This window comes from Poecilia formosa, unplaced genomic scaffold, assembly GCF_000485575.1.
Source record: "Poecilia formosa unplaced genomic scaffold, Poecilia_formosa-5.1.2 Scaffold77, whole genome shotgun sequence".
NCBI classification, from domain to species: domain Eukaryota; kingdom Metazoa; phylum Chordata; class Actinopteri; order Cyprinodontiformes; family Poeciliidae; genus Poecilia; species Poecilia formosa.
The window spans coordinates 1,460,287-1,477,404 of NW_006800016.1; the positions used below are offsets into that span (position 1 = coordinate 1,460,287).

The following is a 17,118-nucleotide window of genomic DNA, read 5'->3' on the forward strand; positions in this document are numbered from 1 at the left end:
CATCAGTGGAGGAAAAAGAAGGAGAATAAAGCAGATGCTGCTGCAGCTCCTGTTCCCCAGATGGGAGAGGAGGCGCAAGGGTCCAACCCGACCAGAAACGGCTGGACAGACTTGGTGGCCAGACGGCAGCTGGCCATCGGCATCAACGAGGTCACCAAGGCACTAGAGAGGAACCAGCTCCAGCTGCTGCTTGTTTGTAAGTCCGTCAGACCGCAGCTCATGACGAACCACCTGATCGCTCTGAGCGCAACGAGAGGCGTGCCGGCCTGCCAGGTGCCCCGCATGAGCGAGACTGTGGCGGCGCACCTGGGGCTCAAAAGCCTCCTCGCTCTGGGGTTCAGACGGTGTTCTTCTGAAGACAAGGAGATGTTCAGGGACACGGTGGATGCCATTAAACCCAGAGTGCCTTCACTGGAAGTTGATTGGCTGACAGATGAAGCAGCTGCAGTGCCAGTTGAACTCACGGCCGACCTGGAGGAGGGAGAGGAGCAGACGGAGGAGGCGAAGGAGGAGGAAGGAGGGAGAAGAGCACAAAAACGGAAGCTGGAGATTGAATCTGAAATCACAGACTCTGCCTTGTCCTGTGCTCTGCGGCCTCTGAAAGTAAAGAGAATTGTTCCAAACCCTGCTAAGAAAAGAAGAACAAAACTGAAGAAACAGAAATGAGACCTTCACCTGTTGCTTCTGTTGTTTTATTTTGTTTGCGTAATGTTGAAACTTTGACAGCCATCAAAACAGCTTTAACCGTATCAGTTTTGATGAATTGATCTGATCTTTTTACTGTTTTGTGATAAAACATTATGGTTTGCAGCTGTATAGCTACGACATTTCTTCTTTTATGAACCTTGTTTGTAATGCTTAAAAGTTGTTCTGCAAAATCTAATAAAATACAATTCTGTTCAAGTTAAGAACGGATGCATTGTGTTTTATTTCTAAAGTTTTCTTCCATGTGTTGAAATGTGTGTATTAGAGTTCAAAAAAGTATGTTTATGAATATATATATGCAAATGAATTTATTACATATTGCCAATAATGAAGTGCTTAGTTATGCAATAGTCATTATTTACCCTTAAATGTGCTGATGGTACCAGATATCCACATGGTGTTTTTAATCTGCTATGCAAACGTTTCTATAAAACTAAAACTCACTTTATGCTGAATTTGTCACCAAGAGAAGATTTTCATGTTCTGTATTGTCGTTTTTAAAGTTATAATAATAATTGCCTCTAACACATAATGAACACATTGCAACTTAAATGCAACTCGCAGGCATCAGAATGTGCCAGTCTGCCAATACATACTAACACCAGGTTATTAATTTGAATTTGTACCTCTTGTGAGGTCATCAGTCCAAATGTACACAGAACAGACTTAGCATGTTGATTTTTCTTTACGTTTTTGAAAACATCTTGTTAATTTCTTCAGTGGAAATCAAAACTTCATTAGTAGAGGAAAGAGAAAAAAAGAAACGCCTAACAGGAGGACATCTTTAAAATAAATCTCAGCAACGACAGAAAAAGAAGTTGCGTCTCAGCCATGATTCCTTTTTAAAATTTAAGAGTTTATTCAATCAAATATCCATGCTGGTATAGCTGATGTGTTGTAACAGACTGGTATTCGCACTGGGTTTATGCCTAAATGATGCTGGTACATGTTCTTCAGCTTTTTCACAGTTTACAATGGTTCTAGATTAAAAACATTGTTCTTCAGTTTGCCTGGATGTTAATTCAGAGATACACACGTCGCCCGACTTTGCAGATCTCCTAAAGAGAGAGAGAAAAAAAAAAACAAGGCGGTTGTCTCAGCCACTGAAGTTTGTGGCTGTAAACCATCAATGCTGGAGTCAAGATGGGAGCAGAACCGACGGACGGTTCATCTGAGCCACTGCGGGCAACACGAGGCACGCCGTCGATGGGGAAACCGGTTTTTATTGTTAAATTAATGACTGTAGCATCTCTGAGAGTCGGACTCAGAGCTTTTAAAAATATAATAATAATAATTTTAAAAAAAGCAGATGCTGCCCGTTTGTCTTACATTTTGCAGAGTCACAAACATTAAACCACCAAAGAGAATCTAAAACAAAAACAGACTCCTCCTTAGAACAAGTGGTTGGTCAAAACCTTTGCTCAATGAAGCACACAGAACCGGTAAATACCCTCAAAAAAGTATGGGTGAAGGGAGAATTGAAGTTGACGTTTTACATTAACAAATATTACAACTTCTATACAGTTAGCTGCACATCACACTAAAACAAAATGACCCACTACATATTTTAATGTCTGAAAGAAAGAAAAAAAAAGATTTCAGAAAGCCAAGAAAAGTGTGTGATGAACTTACAGAAATGTATTAAAAGTTTCATCTGATTTTTTGATTAATTAACGTTTCAATTTATAACCCAGGTTTATCCAGTCCAATGGTTGGCTTTCAATGTTTCGACATATGGATATATATTGCACTTCTGAACCAATGGATGCAAGTGGCAATGGTTAAACTAAAAATAGACCGTGGTTGCTTGACTATTCTATTTTGAAGCCAATAAGCCGTTTAATTTCTACAAAAATCCCAATCAAAATTAAATATATTGCCTTTTTTTAGAGCTCCCGCTAACTGGGAAGTGTACCAAAAACAACAAAGATGGAGTGCAACAGTAAATACTACTACATGTATGGGTTTAATGTTAAATTACAAAACCTCAGCTTTATAACGTAAAACAGTTCCTCCCATTTGTCAAAACCAAACGTTTAAGATTTTTGTAAGAGAACCATTTGACTTGTTTGTAAAATTGTGCTTCATCGATGCTGTACATTCGTCATTAAAAAGCCACCGACTTCTACACAACTCAAGAAGAAGAAGAAGAAGGATATAGATCAGCCCTCACAAACCTGCAACTCAAACTACAGGAATAAATGTGGTTTTGTTTTTAATGTAAACTACATGTTGCAGTTCTTGTGTTGTCTTGTACGAGATTTCCTTTGTTACAGATATTTTACTGAAGTTAAAGCGTTTCGGTAGGAGTCTGAAACACTCTCTTACAGGTCCTAATCCTACGTAGGCCTAAAACAGCCACATAATGACCACAGTGATATAAAAACGGAGGGAAACGATACATGGCGCAGCGGCACGATGGCGGACTGGAGAGGATGAACATGTAAAAACGTAACTGCCTCGTTGATCATCATTTACATAGGTATATGAACAGGCATTTCATACCAGCCCCCTGCTGACAATGTCTGTAGAGAATGAGGAAATAGAAACAAAATTCACAATGCCAAGGCATCCTCTGGAACGTCCGAGCGTCGTGTTTTAGGAGCGGGAGCGCATGTCAACAGCACTGTAACTGTAAGGATATCTCAGGCATAGCATGACTTCACATTCAGGATGATGATTGAAGAGTTTTCACCTCTGGGCAGACTGCAGGAGTTCTTAATGAGACCACAGCCCGGTCACGAGGTTGGTTGACTTGTGGTAGATGTCACTGTTGAGCTCGGGCGACCCGCAGGTCCAAGTGAGGAGAATCCAGAAGCTGAAGTTAACGACGCTCGTTTGTGGAGCAGCTGTGAAACGGGCCGCTACTGAAGGACGAGACCGACCTGGAACACGAGCGTCAGCAGACTATTAGATGACAAACTAACCAACACTGAAAATACTGAAATACAATGGAACTCCTGATTAAGTTAGTCTTAAAACTTAGTAAAGACTTTTGTTTTCAGAGATTCAATGCATCATCCTTGTGGAGCAGTTTATAGTAGTGTGCATAATTAGTTTTAGTTTCTGTGTTCAGTTTATAACATAAAATGAGTTTGAGTTAGCCATTCCTACAGGCGGCGGTCTGAAGGAAGGAAGCAAGAGAGAAAGACAACGAAGGAAAGGAAGGCAGACAAGGAAATAAGATGTAGGACACAAGGAAAGAAGCACAAAAAGTAAAGGAAAGAAGAACTGGCAAAGAAAAAAGGAAGTGAGATAGGAAAACTAGCAAAACAACAAATGGAAGACACAAGAAAGAATGACCAGGACATCTAGGCAGTGAGGGAAAGAATAAACCATGAAAGTACAAATACTTATTATTATACTCTTATTTTTGCATTCTTATCCCAATCCAGAAAATACAGAAATTAAATGGCATACTTTTCAGGTTTGTATAGGAACCCTATTTAATGCTCCTTTCACATGGTTCAAGTACTGAAACATGTTTTCTGACAACACAGAGACCAAAAATATCCTAGAATTAAAATCGTATGATTAAGGACTCAGATACAGTTAACGTAATCTTTCAAATGCTTTGGCACAACAAGGAGCAGCATCACGTGAAATGTTCTTCCACTGAAAACTGCACTGCAATTCGTCTTTAGGACACAGGACTGCTGTCTTTTTGAATGATGAGATTCAAAAGGCGTTGTAGTAAAATGCTGCTGACCTTATCAGGGTCCATAGGGGGACATTTCCAATTGTAGAGGTAATACTGCAGATTTCCATCTCCTATGCCGAACTTCAGCTTCTCCAGAAACACCTTATTCTCCATCAGATCCAAGGCATTGAAAACGTCAAAACCTTTCTGTCAAACACACACACAACAAACACTGATGACGAGTCACCTTCTTAGGTTTCTACATTTAATGACACACAGCTCAGATATGTAGACACCGTGGAGACACATTTTTCCCCCTCATTCCATCATTAAATCTAACTAAACATTTCCAGTTTTTTTTTATTTGCTAAATACCAGATTTTTACCTCTAAACAATTTGTAAAATTTTGAGCTTGTGATAGTATAATTCACAACATTTAGCAGATTAATTTAAAGGCATCACCTCAAAAATACTGATAGGCAATGATATCAGGAGAAGTGTTGATCTCCACATGTCTGCTTCATTCTTGGGTTCAACTTTCTGAAAGCACCACGTTTATCTCCTCAAGTACTTATAGAACATTATTAACACCATGGGAATGTCCAGATTAAAAATGTCAATTTTCAAGACGACCTGACATGCTGCTTTTATGAGCAATAAAAAAAAACCCATGAGATTTTATTACCACTGTTAATTTTTTATTTTTAATGTTATTTTATTAAAATGATCATATTTAATGACAGATTTTCTGCGTGGTAATTTTTTTCAGTCTTACCAAGCGGCCAACAAACCTGACTACGTTACGGAAGCTCTGGGGTCAAAATTTGAGCAAACTATTGTGGAAAAACTTGTGGAAGTAAAACCCAAGTTATACCAAATATAAAATAAAATGTATGTGGATGTGCTGAATTTGAAGAAAATGATCTGAAACATTTTTCAGAAAATATTCTCTCCCTTTCTTTACTCAAGATGTTCAGCAAAAACGGAATGATCCGGTAACAGTAAATGATCAAAACTACAAACAGTTTACTGATTTAATGTCAGACAGTGAGGAAAACTATGAGTATATGTTTTTATGCAATACGTGTAAATATCTGGCATCAACTGTGAAACTGAGGTTTTTGGCAGGAAGTGGCTCATTACCATCTTTGCCAGGATCAGTGCATCATTCATTAAGTCCAGTAGTGGAGTTACAGTATGAACGCAGTAGAATGAGTAAGCTGCCTTCAGGCTCCTATGTAGAGGATGATGCATCACAGTTGAGGGTAAAGTGTAGAAACTAGTAAAGTCTGTGAGTACGCCACCTGCAGTCTGAAAGAGAGGAAAGCACATCTTTTTATAAGAAAAACAACAAAACGAGTTGCTAGCTTGAGGACAGGAAGTAGATGTACAGACCTCTACAACATAAGTGTCAATTATGTTTTCCTGTGGTAGGAACCAGTGAGCAACCTCTTCTTCTCCCATGGACGGTGCAAGGTGGAAACGTCTCAGGTATTTCTGCAGCAGCTCAGTGACCTGGTGGAGGTCACGTCTCTCCATCAGCCGTAGGCCTCGAGTCTTAGTGCTCTTCATGCAACACAGAAGCAAAAACATTTGTTTGATTTCTCTTACTATTAGAAAAAAAACGAGAAAAGTGCAATCATTTACGTCTGGTAGCCTGTAGAGCTTCATGGTTCTTTGCAACGTCATGTTTCTGCTAAGATGGGAAAATTTCACTTCCACAAGTTTCCTCGGGTTCAACGAACGATGCCAGTACCTGATGGGGGGAAAAAAAACAAAACAAAACAAAACAAAAAACAAGGTAATGAAATGGGGAGATGCCGTGCCACCATGTTCTAACATCGAGTACGGTTCGTCATACCTGCATGTAGACACGGGTTTAGGCAGCACAACTCCGGCTGTGTACACCGCCTGGAATATTCCCTCCAGGTTCACCCTCCGTGTTATCTCTCGGATCAGCACAGGAGCAACGCGCTTCGAACGCAGCTTCTTGTGAACACAGAGGAAGTTGATTTCTACCATCTTCTTTGTCCTGCACCAACAGGGACAAACAAGGGTTGAATCCCTGCCTGACAGACTGCAGAAACCTATAGACCCGGTTGGATGAGCTCACATGTCATAGACGCGTATGTCTGCAGGGATGGCACTGATGAATCCAACAAGCTTCTTATTTGAGGACACTCGTACTCCACAGTGCCACTGCGGTAACCAACCAGGTGGACGCAGAGCCCTGAGGGACAGTGACACTTTCAGCAAGTGGATAATAAAGTAAAAGTAAAAGGGCTGGTGAGAAGGTTACACTGATTCGTCATGAAAATGTACATCTTAATTTGGAGCTTTTAAAGATTTGCTTGAACTTTTCATTGTTTCAGCGTGGAACAATTACGCAGCAGAAAAGTTCAGTGATTACCGTGCATTTTATTTAAACTATGCAGGCTGAAAAATATGCCAAACCCTTTAATCAGTCTTTTTGTTGTTCCTGCATTTTTTCTCAGTCGCTTTGGTTCATTTCTCAGATAAGAAGTAACTTTTTTGGCCATGACATCAAGCGTGTGCTTGGAGGATTCAAGGTGAAGCTTTCAAACCCAAGGACAGCTGTGCAGCTGACAGGCACGGTGGGGGTAGCATCATACTGAGGGTTTGATTTTCACAGCAAGTTGGAAAGATTTCTGGACCATAACTTGTCCCAGAAGTTATAGAGGAAAGCAATAGTGTTGTTTTGAGACCATTTTCAAGTAATATGTTAATCGCATAATAACACAAGTACACAAATATCAATAAAATTTTATTTCTAACGAACAATTTTCACTGGAAGACATTTTATATATCCCAAACAAATAGAACAACTGAAATAAAGTAAATGGATATTAAAGTCTCCATAAACAAAATTATTCCTTGAAAAAAGGAGCAAGTGGAGACCAATGTGCCAGACTGAAGCTTTTTGTTATTCAGTCTTTGGTTAAATGAGAGAGAGACAAGAGAAAAACAATCATGCAAACCAAAATCAGACAGAATTGGTTTTGTAGCACTTACAGCAAACTAATAACAAAGCGTATTTCTAATCTTCTGACATTAAGCTCCTGAAACGGCCCTAACCTTAACCCATATTGAAAATTTGCCGTTTGAGCTTAAAAGCTAGGTCTGCGCCAGCAAGCCAGTCAATTTTAATGAAGTACACCAATCCTGTCAATAATGGAGGTTAAATAGCCACACAAAAATATAACAGAGCCTCGTTGATGTCTACAAAAAGGATGTGGCATCTCTGTAAACTTACTAAAAGACAGTTCTAATATTAGTGAAGGTATATGTGTATTTTTTTTTTGACTCAGCATGTGTAATTTATCCCTGCAAGGCCTAGAGAAAATCTGAATAAAGTCAAATTTTCACACCAAATTCTGCTTAAAATTACTTAAAGTTGTGCCCTACCCTAAAGATATATAATGGTTCAAATGAAATTAAAGCAGACATAATATTAATTTACGATGAGTGTATGTAAACTTCTCACCAGCACTGTAAACAAACACAGGAGGTACTTACCATTTGAGAAAGTTTGGTGAATAATCAAACCTGAACATGTTGTCATCATCCTCCACATAGTTTTCATTTAACAACGTGTACAACTCTTTCAACTACAACCAGAAAGACACCTTCAATTAGATAATTATCAGTGACCTCATTAGTTTCTTCTATCCGATACAAGCATCCCACTTACTACATCTGCATTACTAAGATCCAAGGTGTCCCACATAAAGCCTTGAGGTAAAGAATATGGCTCCTGTCTGATGTTTTCTTTGTCAGCTTCAATTGGACCGTGGCTTGTCACGACTTCATCTACAAAAATAGCACATCTCTCTCTCAGTGGTGAATTATTTTCCAAACAACACAAGAAGAAGGAGAACATTTTCTATATTTTAAATTTCAAAAAGCGGAAGAGTCTTTTTTTAAAAATAACACTGCAGAAGAGCTGAGAGGTTAAATCCTGCTTGCGTTGGTCCTAAGGTGACCAGGCGTCCCCCGTAACATGAGCCCAGCTACAAAGATGGGCAAGAGCTGGGATGGAAACTGCTCAATATAATGACTCACAAAGGAAAAGCTTGGATGTGCAGTATAGCTAACACTCTTCTGCAGCACTGCACCCTGAGCAACTCATAAGGATGAAATAAAAGTCGTTAGTTGGAAAATTAATGCCCTTCGTAAACAGTTGCTAAACAAAACAGCGTTTACTGCAGCACAGCAGCCATTGATTGTGATTTTATTTGCTGACTTTATTTGAAACTTACTTAACTTTGGGACAGGCTGGGTGTCCCAGAACTGGTATTTGTGCTTGGTTGCCTCGTCGATACTCTTTGCTGGACCCTGGCAGGACAGCAGTTCCATGGCTCTTTGGATGTCCTGGAGCTTCTGAATGGGCAAGCCAGGGTTCTGAAAACATAAAAAAAAGATATATATGTCTTATACATATAAGCTGCTTTGGTCACGCAATTTTTTCCTGCACAATATGTGACGGTTTGATTGCTTTTTTTAAACTAATTTGGGTTTCTGGACTCAAGCCTAGTTTATAGAATAAGTAGGAGTTGAGTAAGCTTGGTGTTGGTTATTATTGCAAACAACTGTATATCCTCAAGTTGTAGCCTACCTGTAGTGCATTACAGAAGTATTTATACCTTGAACCTTGTCACATTTCTCCACTTTACAACTGCATACTTCAAAGTAGTGTACTAGTAAAGTTCAGAGCAAGTGATTTTCTTCACGTGTTATTTACCATAAAGTAAAAAAAAAAACATTGTTCAACACATCACCACAAAATGGAAAGAATACAGCACAACCTAAACTGATAGAAAGGGTGAGGAGAGAAATATGAAGCATCCAAAACTTTTTGTGCAAATTACAATGTGGGATAAGAAAAGGAATTTTATCACCCAACCACATCATGGTGTGGGGGATGGATGTCCTCCTCAGGGGCAGAGAGAGCTGGTCTGTTGATGGAAAGATGGAGTTTAAACTGCACAAAAGATACAACTAAGGCGACTTCTGAAGGCAACAGGTTGCCTTTATTTAGGGGTATGAGAGTAAAGGACAATGAATATGAATGCACTCAATATTATTTGCAATTTTAGTTATAAAATCAATTGTTAAAAATGCACGACTGGTCTTTATAACTTTACAATTATACTTTGTGTTGGTATGTCATAAAATCAAAATAAAAGACATTGACGTTTGTCATTATAAAGAGTCAAATTAAAAAAAAATATTCAAGAGGTATGAAAAGTTTTTTTCTTTTTTTACAGCACTAATATGATTCAGTTCTACAGATCCACCGTCATCACCATACCTTGATTTCCTGAGAGTCAGAAGCAGAGTCAGATTTGGCTCCAGAGCCCGAGCTGGGCTTCTCTTTTTTCCTCTTCTGCTTCTTCTTCTTCCGCTTAGCCCCCAGCTCTCCCCCCGGACTGCTACACAGATACACACACACAGGACAAAAATGACTAACTGACTCTGCTGGATACACACATACAAAGCTAACCTCAGCTACAGCAGCCACTGACAGCTGAGCTACTTGCTGTTAGCCGACTAACGGTTTGCCCTAATGGCTGTCATGTCATCCAGGCGGGTAAAATAACAGAAACTACTACAAAAAAGGTCAAATATTCTAGCGATATAAAACAATTTAAACTAAAAAAAATGTAAAAACTCTAAACAATTGCCTGTTTGTCGCTTAGTTCTGTTTGTGTCAGCTAACATTGACTAGCTAACTGCGCTAACCTCACACATATAAACAGGCTGCTCGCAATACCGTTAGAGCATTTCTCCCCCCGCACCCGACGGGACAGGCCACCCTCACCCCTGCATATGCTCATTCTCCTCTTCGTTGTCTCCGTCTATCCCACACGTATCCTGATCGTCCAGCTCCAGGCTCTGCTGGCTGGCCGCGGACTCACTGTCCTCCGCCATCATCAAGATGCTTAAAAAACTGCCAGCAAGCGTTTTTTTAGAGGCTCACTGACAGGAGGCGAGAGATGGGGAAAAAAAAATAAAAACAAAGAAAGTATCACGAGGGAAATAGCACCCCCTGGAGGATAAGTGAGGTGGAACAGACATTTATCGTTTGGCAAAACTCCCAAATACACAGCGGCGGTTCATGACCAAATTTACCAGGGGGAATAGAGGTCAATGTTTTTTTGTTTGCTTGTTTTAAGCAAACAAAAATGAGGGCACAGAACGAAAAAATGAAAAAGAAAAACCAAACGGGGGGCAGAGGGAGGCAACAGGCTTTACTTGTGCCCCCACCAGACTTAGTATTGTTTATTTATTTTAGTTTTTTTAATCATTGCCTTTAAGACTTTAAAGTTGGTGTTGGTAGGTATTAATCTACCAGTCATCCTATAACACATAACTATCAGGTGATATTTTCAAATTTCCCATCAACTTTAAACATTTTTTAACTCTAAAACATGCCTGCTGGCTGGATGATTTATTGATCATGATGTGCAGTGTTAGTTTTACTTCAGATGTTACATAACGCATGTAGACCAAAAATACAATTTCTCTCATTTCACCAAACGCTTTCATCCATGTTTGCTGTATCCCTTACATGGCTTGTGGTAAACCGTAAATAACTTACGCCACAAATAATTCCAGCTTGGTTGTTTATTCAGAATAACAGGCTTAAAATATAATGCAACCAATCGATTTACACCCTCAGTATTCTGTATTGCTGCTCCACCTGGAACTGGAGGTCGTTGTGGGACACTGTGAAAAAAACCCTCATTCATTACACCAACTCACAAATGATTTCGACAGAGCAGAGGTAAGAACACAACTATAGACACTCCATAACATGATTACTATGGATGCACAAATCTTGGTTGGATTGATGATTTTATAGTCAGACTCAGAAGCATCACAAATGGACACTACCATGTTTTCAAATAATAATAAAAAAAAAACACACTGAAATAAACATTCATTCTCCAAAAACCAAAGGACAGGGTAGCTTCACGTACAATCACACTTAGCTTCATCTTTCCTGAAAAACCTACTTACTCTCAGCGAACGCCTTGCTGATTACTGTAAAGGCTTTGAGGATTGCAGCAGCTGGTAGACATTTTCTGAAATGTCTGCAGTGTAGCTGTAGTAATATCTGCGTGCTGAGGAAAGCACAATGCATGCTTCCCTTCACAAGGCAAAGAGAGAGGGCTGAGGTAGAGGAGGAAAGCTAAAGGCAAAGCAAAGGTACAAATAAATATAGTTGCAGAATCAGGTTGTTCAAAGGCACTTGGATTATGTGTGTAAGGAGAAAAAAAAAGCTAAAACGCAGCAGTTAGTTGGCAAAATATTACACAGCATTTGTTTCAGCTCCAACAATAAGCCAGGTAAGAAGAAAAAGCCCTTAATATGTTACAAGAAAGAAAAAAACTGCCCATTTTCAGGTAAAATACTTCATGTTGGCATTTTAAAATCATAGAGGTTAACGTTTACAAAAAAAAAAAAGCATCTGAAGCAGACGTATAAAAGTGATGCATAGCCTCAAAAATAAAAATATGCAACTCAGTGGTTCAGCAAATATAAAACAACCTTCATAAGATCAACTTCACAATTATAAAGAGTGAAACTATGTGTTTTGTAGTGGTGATTTACCGTTACCAGCAAACTGGCGTCACATTATCTGATTCGGCCAAGGAGCATGTAGTCATTTAGTTTGATCAGACCTAAAAGGTGACGTGAACAACCAATCATACTGAAAACCAGTTAAAGTACAGGGTTCACATGTTTATATTGAGGCTGATGCTGCAGTAGGACTCAAAGCAGAGTCTACAGATTCCTATTAAACTGTACAGTTATATGTCCTGTAGTGCACATGTGCTCCAAATCCATTAACACCAGTCACCGTGGTTTAACTGGGGGTTTACTCTCACTTTTAATAGGTACTTCCTGGGATTTTGCCAATATGGCTCAAGAAAAAACGGCGGCTACGGTCAAGTCATCAATTATTTCCACCACAGTCCATTTACACCTACAAGGCTCCATATATATAAAAAAAGGCATACATTTGTTGTGCATAAAATCTCCCAATATCTTGGCTCCAAAGTCTGTTTGTCAGCCGCTCAGTGGTCGTCTGGTGGATGTTCCTGGAGGGACCTGAATTGTTCAGTTCTGGACTTAGAAGAGATCCCAGTGCGGAAATGTGTTTTCAGTGCTTTCATAAGAGCAAAAGGTTTGAATTTAAAAGCATTTATCCTTCATGGTGTTGAAGCAGTCGAGGAGCACTGGCAGTGGGGAGGTTTACATTTTTGTGTGTTGATAAAACAGTTTCATCTTTGTTTTCTTGCATTTTTTATCCTCTTCTGGGTGATTGCATATAGATTCTCTGTGTAAAACCATCGTAGTGTAAAATTCAAAGAAATCCCAAGTTCATCTTCAAAATCCATCATGTTTTTAGTGTGAAACCCTCCCTTTGATGTGCTTCTGAACATTAAACACAGATTAATAAACTAGAATATCATTAAGTCACTAAACTGAGTGACATATTTCAAGTATTTGTTTGAGAATTTGATTGATAATGGCTTACAGTAAACGAAAACCACAAATTCAGCTTCTCAGACCAGTAAAAAGTAATGTTTAATAATAAAATGTAATAGTATGGCTCATAATATATTGGGGGCAGCTAAATTGTTCCTATAATCATCAAAATTAGTAGAAATAAACACTTTAAATATAAAACTGTGTGAATAATGAATCTCTACAAGTATTAAACGATATTCTAATTTATTGAGATGCACCTGCAAAGTGAATTTTAAAGCTGGGTTGTTACACTGACGTCACTTTGCATAAAGATTTGGACACAGAGAAACTTCCAGAAATGATTTTAGTAAATTATGGCTTGTGATTATATAATGAGGACCGACTAAAAAAATGTAAACCTCTCCTTTAACCAGCCTCTGCGACTCATTTAAGGTTGAAGGCCAGCAGGGGGCGCTCCTCCCTTCTCTGCCAGGGGCTTTTCTTCTCCTCCTCTCCATCCTCATGTGCTGCATCATCATCTGGGGAGACAGACAGCAGCACGTGATCAGTCCTGAAAGTCATTTCCTCCGGCGTGGGCAGAGGAGGTGGAGACGCAGGAGACGCCGGGGAAACCGAGGGTGGTTCCTCTAGTATTTGGACATCCTCGGCTGTTTTCCCCTCCACAAGCCCTGATAACTGTTTCTCTCCCTTACGCTCAGCTTTGTCTGACAGGATTTTCCCGCCGTCAGCCTCTGGGCTGCTTTTCTCCTCAACGCCGCCTCCCCCCTCCAGATCATCCACGTACACCAGCCGGGTGTAAGCTGTGGCAGTCTTTCTCTCGGAAGCCTTCTCTTCCCGCTCTGCGTCTCCCCCCCTGCGCCCCGCTCTGGGCTCATTCAGGTCCACCCCAGAGTCCAGACTGGCGTCGTTGCCGTGCCTACCACCGCTGTCATAATCTTGCTGATCTCCTGAGCTCTGTGAACTGTTTTGACAGCCCGCCCGCTGGAGGTCGATGTACGAGTGGCGGATGTGAGCGTTGGAGCGTCCGTCCAGAGACACAAACCAAGCCCGGGGGTGAGGCAGAGGTTTTCCTCCTCTCAGCTCCATTAGAGTCTTTTCAGCCAACAAGGTATCCTCTTTGTTTATTTCAACAAGAGCCGTTTCCCCAAGAGCAGTAGGGATAGACAGAGACTCCGACAGGCCGAGAGCCTCCGCCTCGCCCTGCTTGTTGGGGTCTGGGGTGCTGTCGGACGGGCTGGGCCCCAGGGGCTGCTGGGAATGGGAGGCGTTGAGCTCAGCCTGGATGGTCTCCAAGTCACTTTGCTGGTCGGTCTGCAGCAGGAGGGCCTGACCAGACAGGGGGTGTTCACCTGGGAGGCGCATGTAATGTGCAGGGATCACCAGTGTGGGGCGCACTCTGGAGTAGCTCTCTCCCGCACTCAGTAGGTCCACCGAGCCGCAGCAGAGCAGCTGGCCCGGTCGGGAGAGCAACTGAGGGTTGGGGCGCTCCAGGTGGTCTACAGAACGGGACAGGAGGTGGTCGGGCGCCCTGCACTCCCCTCCTTCCCCCCTGCAGGGGGAGTGAGGTGGAGAAGACGGAGAGATGCAGTCAATAATGCCAACGCTGGTCAGCTGGGTAGCAGACACCTGGCCGTGATTGGACGACGAGAGCGCATCTGAAATCTGGTTGCTGGACGAGCAGACGGAGGTGTACGACTGACGGTAGCCCCTCTCTGTCCCGCAAGACAGGGCCGCCTTCAGCTGGAAAGTCTCTGCAGACTGCCGGTAGTCCCTGCTGCGAGGCGTCAGGTTGCCGAGGGACGAGCCGTGGTGGCTGTTGTTGCCGAGAGAGCAGCGGCTGTGTTTGCTGAGGTGGATCAGACTCTGCTGACGCCGAGTGTCTTGGGGCTCGTACGAAGAAGGCTTCAACATTGGCGTGGTCATGTCAGGCTCGGTTGCTGTGGAAACGAGCTCCAGCTGCACCTAAACAAAATAACATTTGGTCATATAAATTGTATTAGACTCATTCAGGGTTGAGTACAGATATGAAGCAGCGGTCTAAGAAAATAAGATGCGGTTTCTTTAGCAGAACCATTGGATACAACTTTTTAGTTCAAGGATCTTAAACATGTTACACTATAACAGACTCGCTTCTTTTAGCCTATTTAGAAAATTATACATTTTATAAGTCAAGGTAAGTTTTCAAACTTTTCCAGCGCAGCACTTTGGAGATGATAACTATACAAATGAACTAAAGAAGACAGTTTCAATTCACTATTATATATTAACACTTTTTTGTTGTCATTAACATTTTGTGATAATATTCTATAGTCAACAGCAGGGATAAAATAAATAAAAATAAAGCAACGTTTTATGTTTTTAAACGTCTTTATCTCTAATAAATGTTCTCCCATAGTTTTCTGCCCCTTTACTTTGGCAAATAGTAATAATTTTGGTAATTCTGTTTGGTGTAACTTAACTTCAGACAGTAAGAAAATAAATGTGAATGTGTCTTTTTGTTATCTTTAAATATCTAGTTTCAACTATAATTGCTCCAAATTTAGGCCTTTAATCAAACATTAGATCGCACTTTGCTACCAAACTGTGCAGCCTGAACCTCAAACATTTTCAAGGATTTTATACAGAATTCAAGCACTTTCCAAACCCATAGTGGTTAAACATAACATGTGTAATCTTTAAAACCAAAGGAGGAACTGGAATGTAAGCTGAATGGCTCAATTGAACCCTAAAACCTGGATGGTTTTCAGTCTGCACAGGTTGTGGTGTTCTAGCTGCACAAGACTTCCCCATTCTGTCGCTCTTGCTCATCTTTGATCCTTCAAACTTAGAGAGGAGGTGTAATGCTGTCAGAGTGAATCCTTTCTGACCAGCTTGCAGGCATTGCTGAGTCTGACTCACTGAGGAGGCTGTCACAGCTGTTGATTTCAATTCCAGATACACTTACTACTTTACTCTCCACAATCTAAATCTGGGGACAGACTACATGACTTTCTCAGTCTTCACAGATTTTGGAAAGTCATGAAGTTCAGACTGGAAGTTCAGCAAATTATTGTTTAAAGAAAGCATTTTTATCTTTCTGTTTAAATAGCATTTTAAATGTTGGCTTTATGTTAATAACCTTTCACTATTTAGGTTAAAGAGGTGAAAATTATTTATATAGCATGTTTCCAAAAGCACAGGCTACACAAAGTGCTCTACAAGGAAAAAAACAACCAAAATACTAAAAGGCATCAAAAAGTAAAGGAATCAAATCTAAGAGTTTAAAAAGTCTTAAATATCTGAATGTCTCTCTTTTTTCATTTTTACCACTATGTTTATAATCGATTAGTTTATTATGTCTACTATCTTGCATTTATGGTCATGTCATACATTCTCTCAAATATTTTAAGACATATTAATACGAGTATATAAAAATCAAATCATTGCTGTTGTAGTGGCTCTATTTTATTGGCTTTTTATTGGTGATCAGTTCACACTAACTGACTGTGTGACAAGATTCAACCTTAAAAAACACCCGAACTTGTGCTGCTGACAGGAACTACTGCAAACCTTTACTGACTTGGAGTTGGTGGTAACATTTAGCCAAAAACCTTTGACGTGTAAAAAGCAGAAGAGTTCCCTTTATAAAATGAATAATTGAGTAGACAGACCTCATTGCTGATGAGGTTCATGTGGGACATGGAGGTTGCTTGATCCTTCTTCGTGCTGTCAAGACCAGCTGACAGAGTGAACTTGCGATGAGACCCGCGAGGCTTCAAACAGCGGCGTCTGTTCAACACAGACACAGCGGAGCGCATGAGTTAGTCTTCCAACTCATGTTGTTTCTATATATTGTTGCACATAGAAACAACAACAAAACAAATCATTTTTCCCCACCATTAATACTGAGCAACCCCAATTTCTACAGTTGACCTGTAAACCCAGATGCTTACATTATTTGGCTAAGAGTCCAAAACAACGTAAATTTTATTTGTAACGCTACTAGAGTAGAAAATACAGTAAGCTAGGCCACTTTAAATTAATGTTCTTTACTGTCAAGGGGAGCTACTTTAGTGAAAGAGTTGCATCCTTAGTGTACAAAGGAGCGTTATCGCAGATCCTTCCTCTAATTCTTTTCATTTAAGTATGTCATTTCTAATTACCACACAGTATTTTTCAAATCATGCTTTAAATTTCACCTTACTGTACAGTTTCTTATTTTTATTCGTTTGTTTTTGTATTTTTATTTTTGTGTGAATCTGCATTTTCT

The 17,118-nt window shown here is 40.3% G+C and overlaps 3 protein-coding genes across 5 annotated transcripts in view; 1 reads left to right on the top strand and 2 right to left on the bottom strand.

Moving 5' to 3' along the window:
• rpp38 (ribonuclease P/MRP 38 subunit) overlaps positions 1 to 908 on the top strand; it is a 16,669-nt gene extending 15,761 nt beyond the window's left edge. Inside the window, exon 3 of the mRNA XM_007556169.2 lies at positions 1 to 908. Within this exon, the coding sequence (XP_007556231.2) occupies positions 1 to 666 (666 nt within the window). The 3' untranslated portion in view covers positions 667 to 908.
• Positions 909 to 1,540: 632 nt separating this feature from the next.
• Positions 1,541 to 10,384, bottom strand: nmt2 (N-myristoyltransferase 2). 3 transcript variants are annotated; one of them, XM_007556172.2, is made up of 12 exons: positions 10,189 to 10,383; positions 9,679 to 9,796; positions 8,627 to 8,768; positions 8,059 to 8,177; positions 7,884 to 7,975; positions 6,460 to 6,576; positions 6,208 to 6,378; positions 5,994 to 6,102; positions 5,742 to 5,912; positions 5,490 to 5,657; positions 4,415 to 4,552; positions 1,541 to 3,590 (listed from the first exon to the last, which is right to left on the bottom strand). In XM_007556172.2, the coding sequence occupies exons 1-12, from the start codon at positions 10,299 to 10,301 to the stop codon at positions 3,570 to 3,572; spliced, it is 1,479 nt and encodes a 492-aa protein (XP_007556234.1). In that variant the 5' UTR covers positions 10,302 to 10,383; the 3' UTR covers positions 1,541 to 3,569. The 3 variants fall into 3 exon arrangements, with proteins under 3 accessions (XP_007556234.1, XP_007556233.1, XP_007556232.1); XM_007556171.2 differs by having other exon boundaries at positions 9,679 to 9,799; positions 10,189 to 10,382; XM_007556170.2 differs by having other exon boundaries at positions 5,490 to 5,912; positions 9,679 to 9,799; positions 10,189 to 10,384.
• A 592-nt stretch (positions 10,385 to 10,976) lies between these two features.
• fam171a1 (family with sequence similarity 171 member A1) overlaps positions 10,977 to 17,118 on the bottom strand; it is a 28,202-nt gene continuing 22,060 nt past the window's right edge. The window contains exons 8-9 of the mRNA XM_007556176.2: positions 16,520 to 16,637; positions 10,977 to 14,831 (exon numbers count right to left, since the gene is read on the bottom strand). Of these exons, the coding sequence (XP_007556238.1) occupies positions 13,293 to 14,831; positions 16,520 to 16,637 (1,657 nt within the window). The 3' untranslated portion in view covers positions 10,977 to 13,292. The remainder of the gene's footprint in view (positions 14,832 to 16,519; positions 16,638 to 17,118) is intronic.

Coding starts and splice junctions, on each gene's coding strand:
- nmt2 (XM_007556170.2), bottom strand. CDS start 10,301: ATGATGGCGGAGGACAGTGAGTCCGCGGCCAGCCAGCAGAGCCTGGAG. Junction 9,800..10,188: donor GAGAATGAGCATATGCAGGG/GTGAGGGTGGCC, acceptor GTATCTGTGTAG/CAGTCCGGGGGGAGAGCTGG. Junction 8,178..8,626: donor CCAGCCTGTCCCAAAGTTAA/GTAAGTTTCAAA, acceptor CTATTTTTGTAG/ATGAAGTCGTGACAAGCCAC.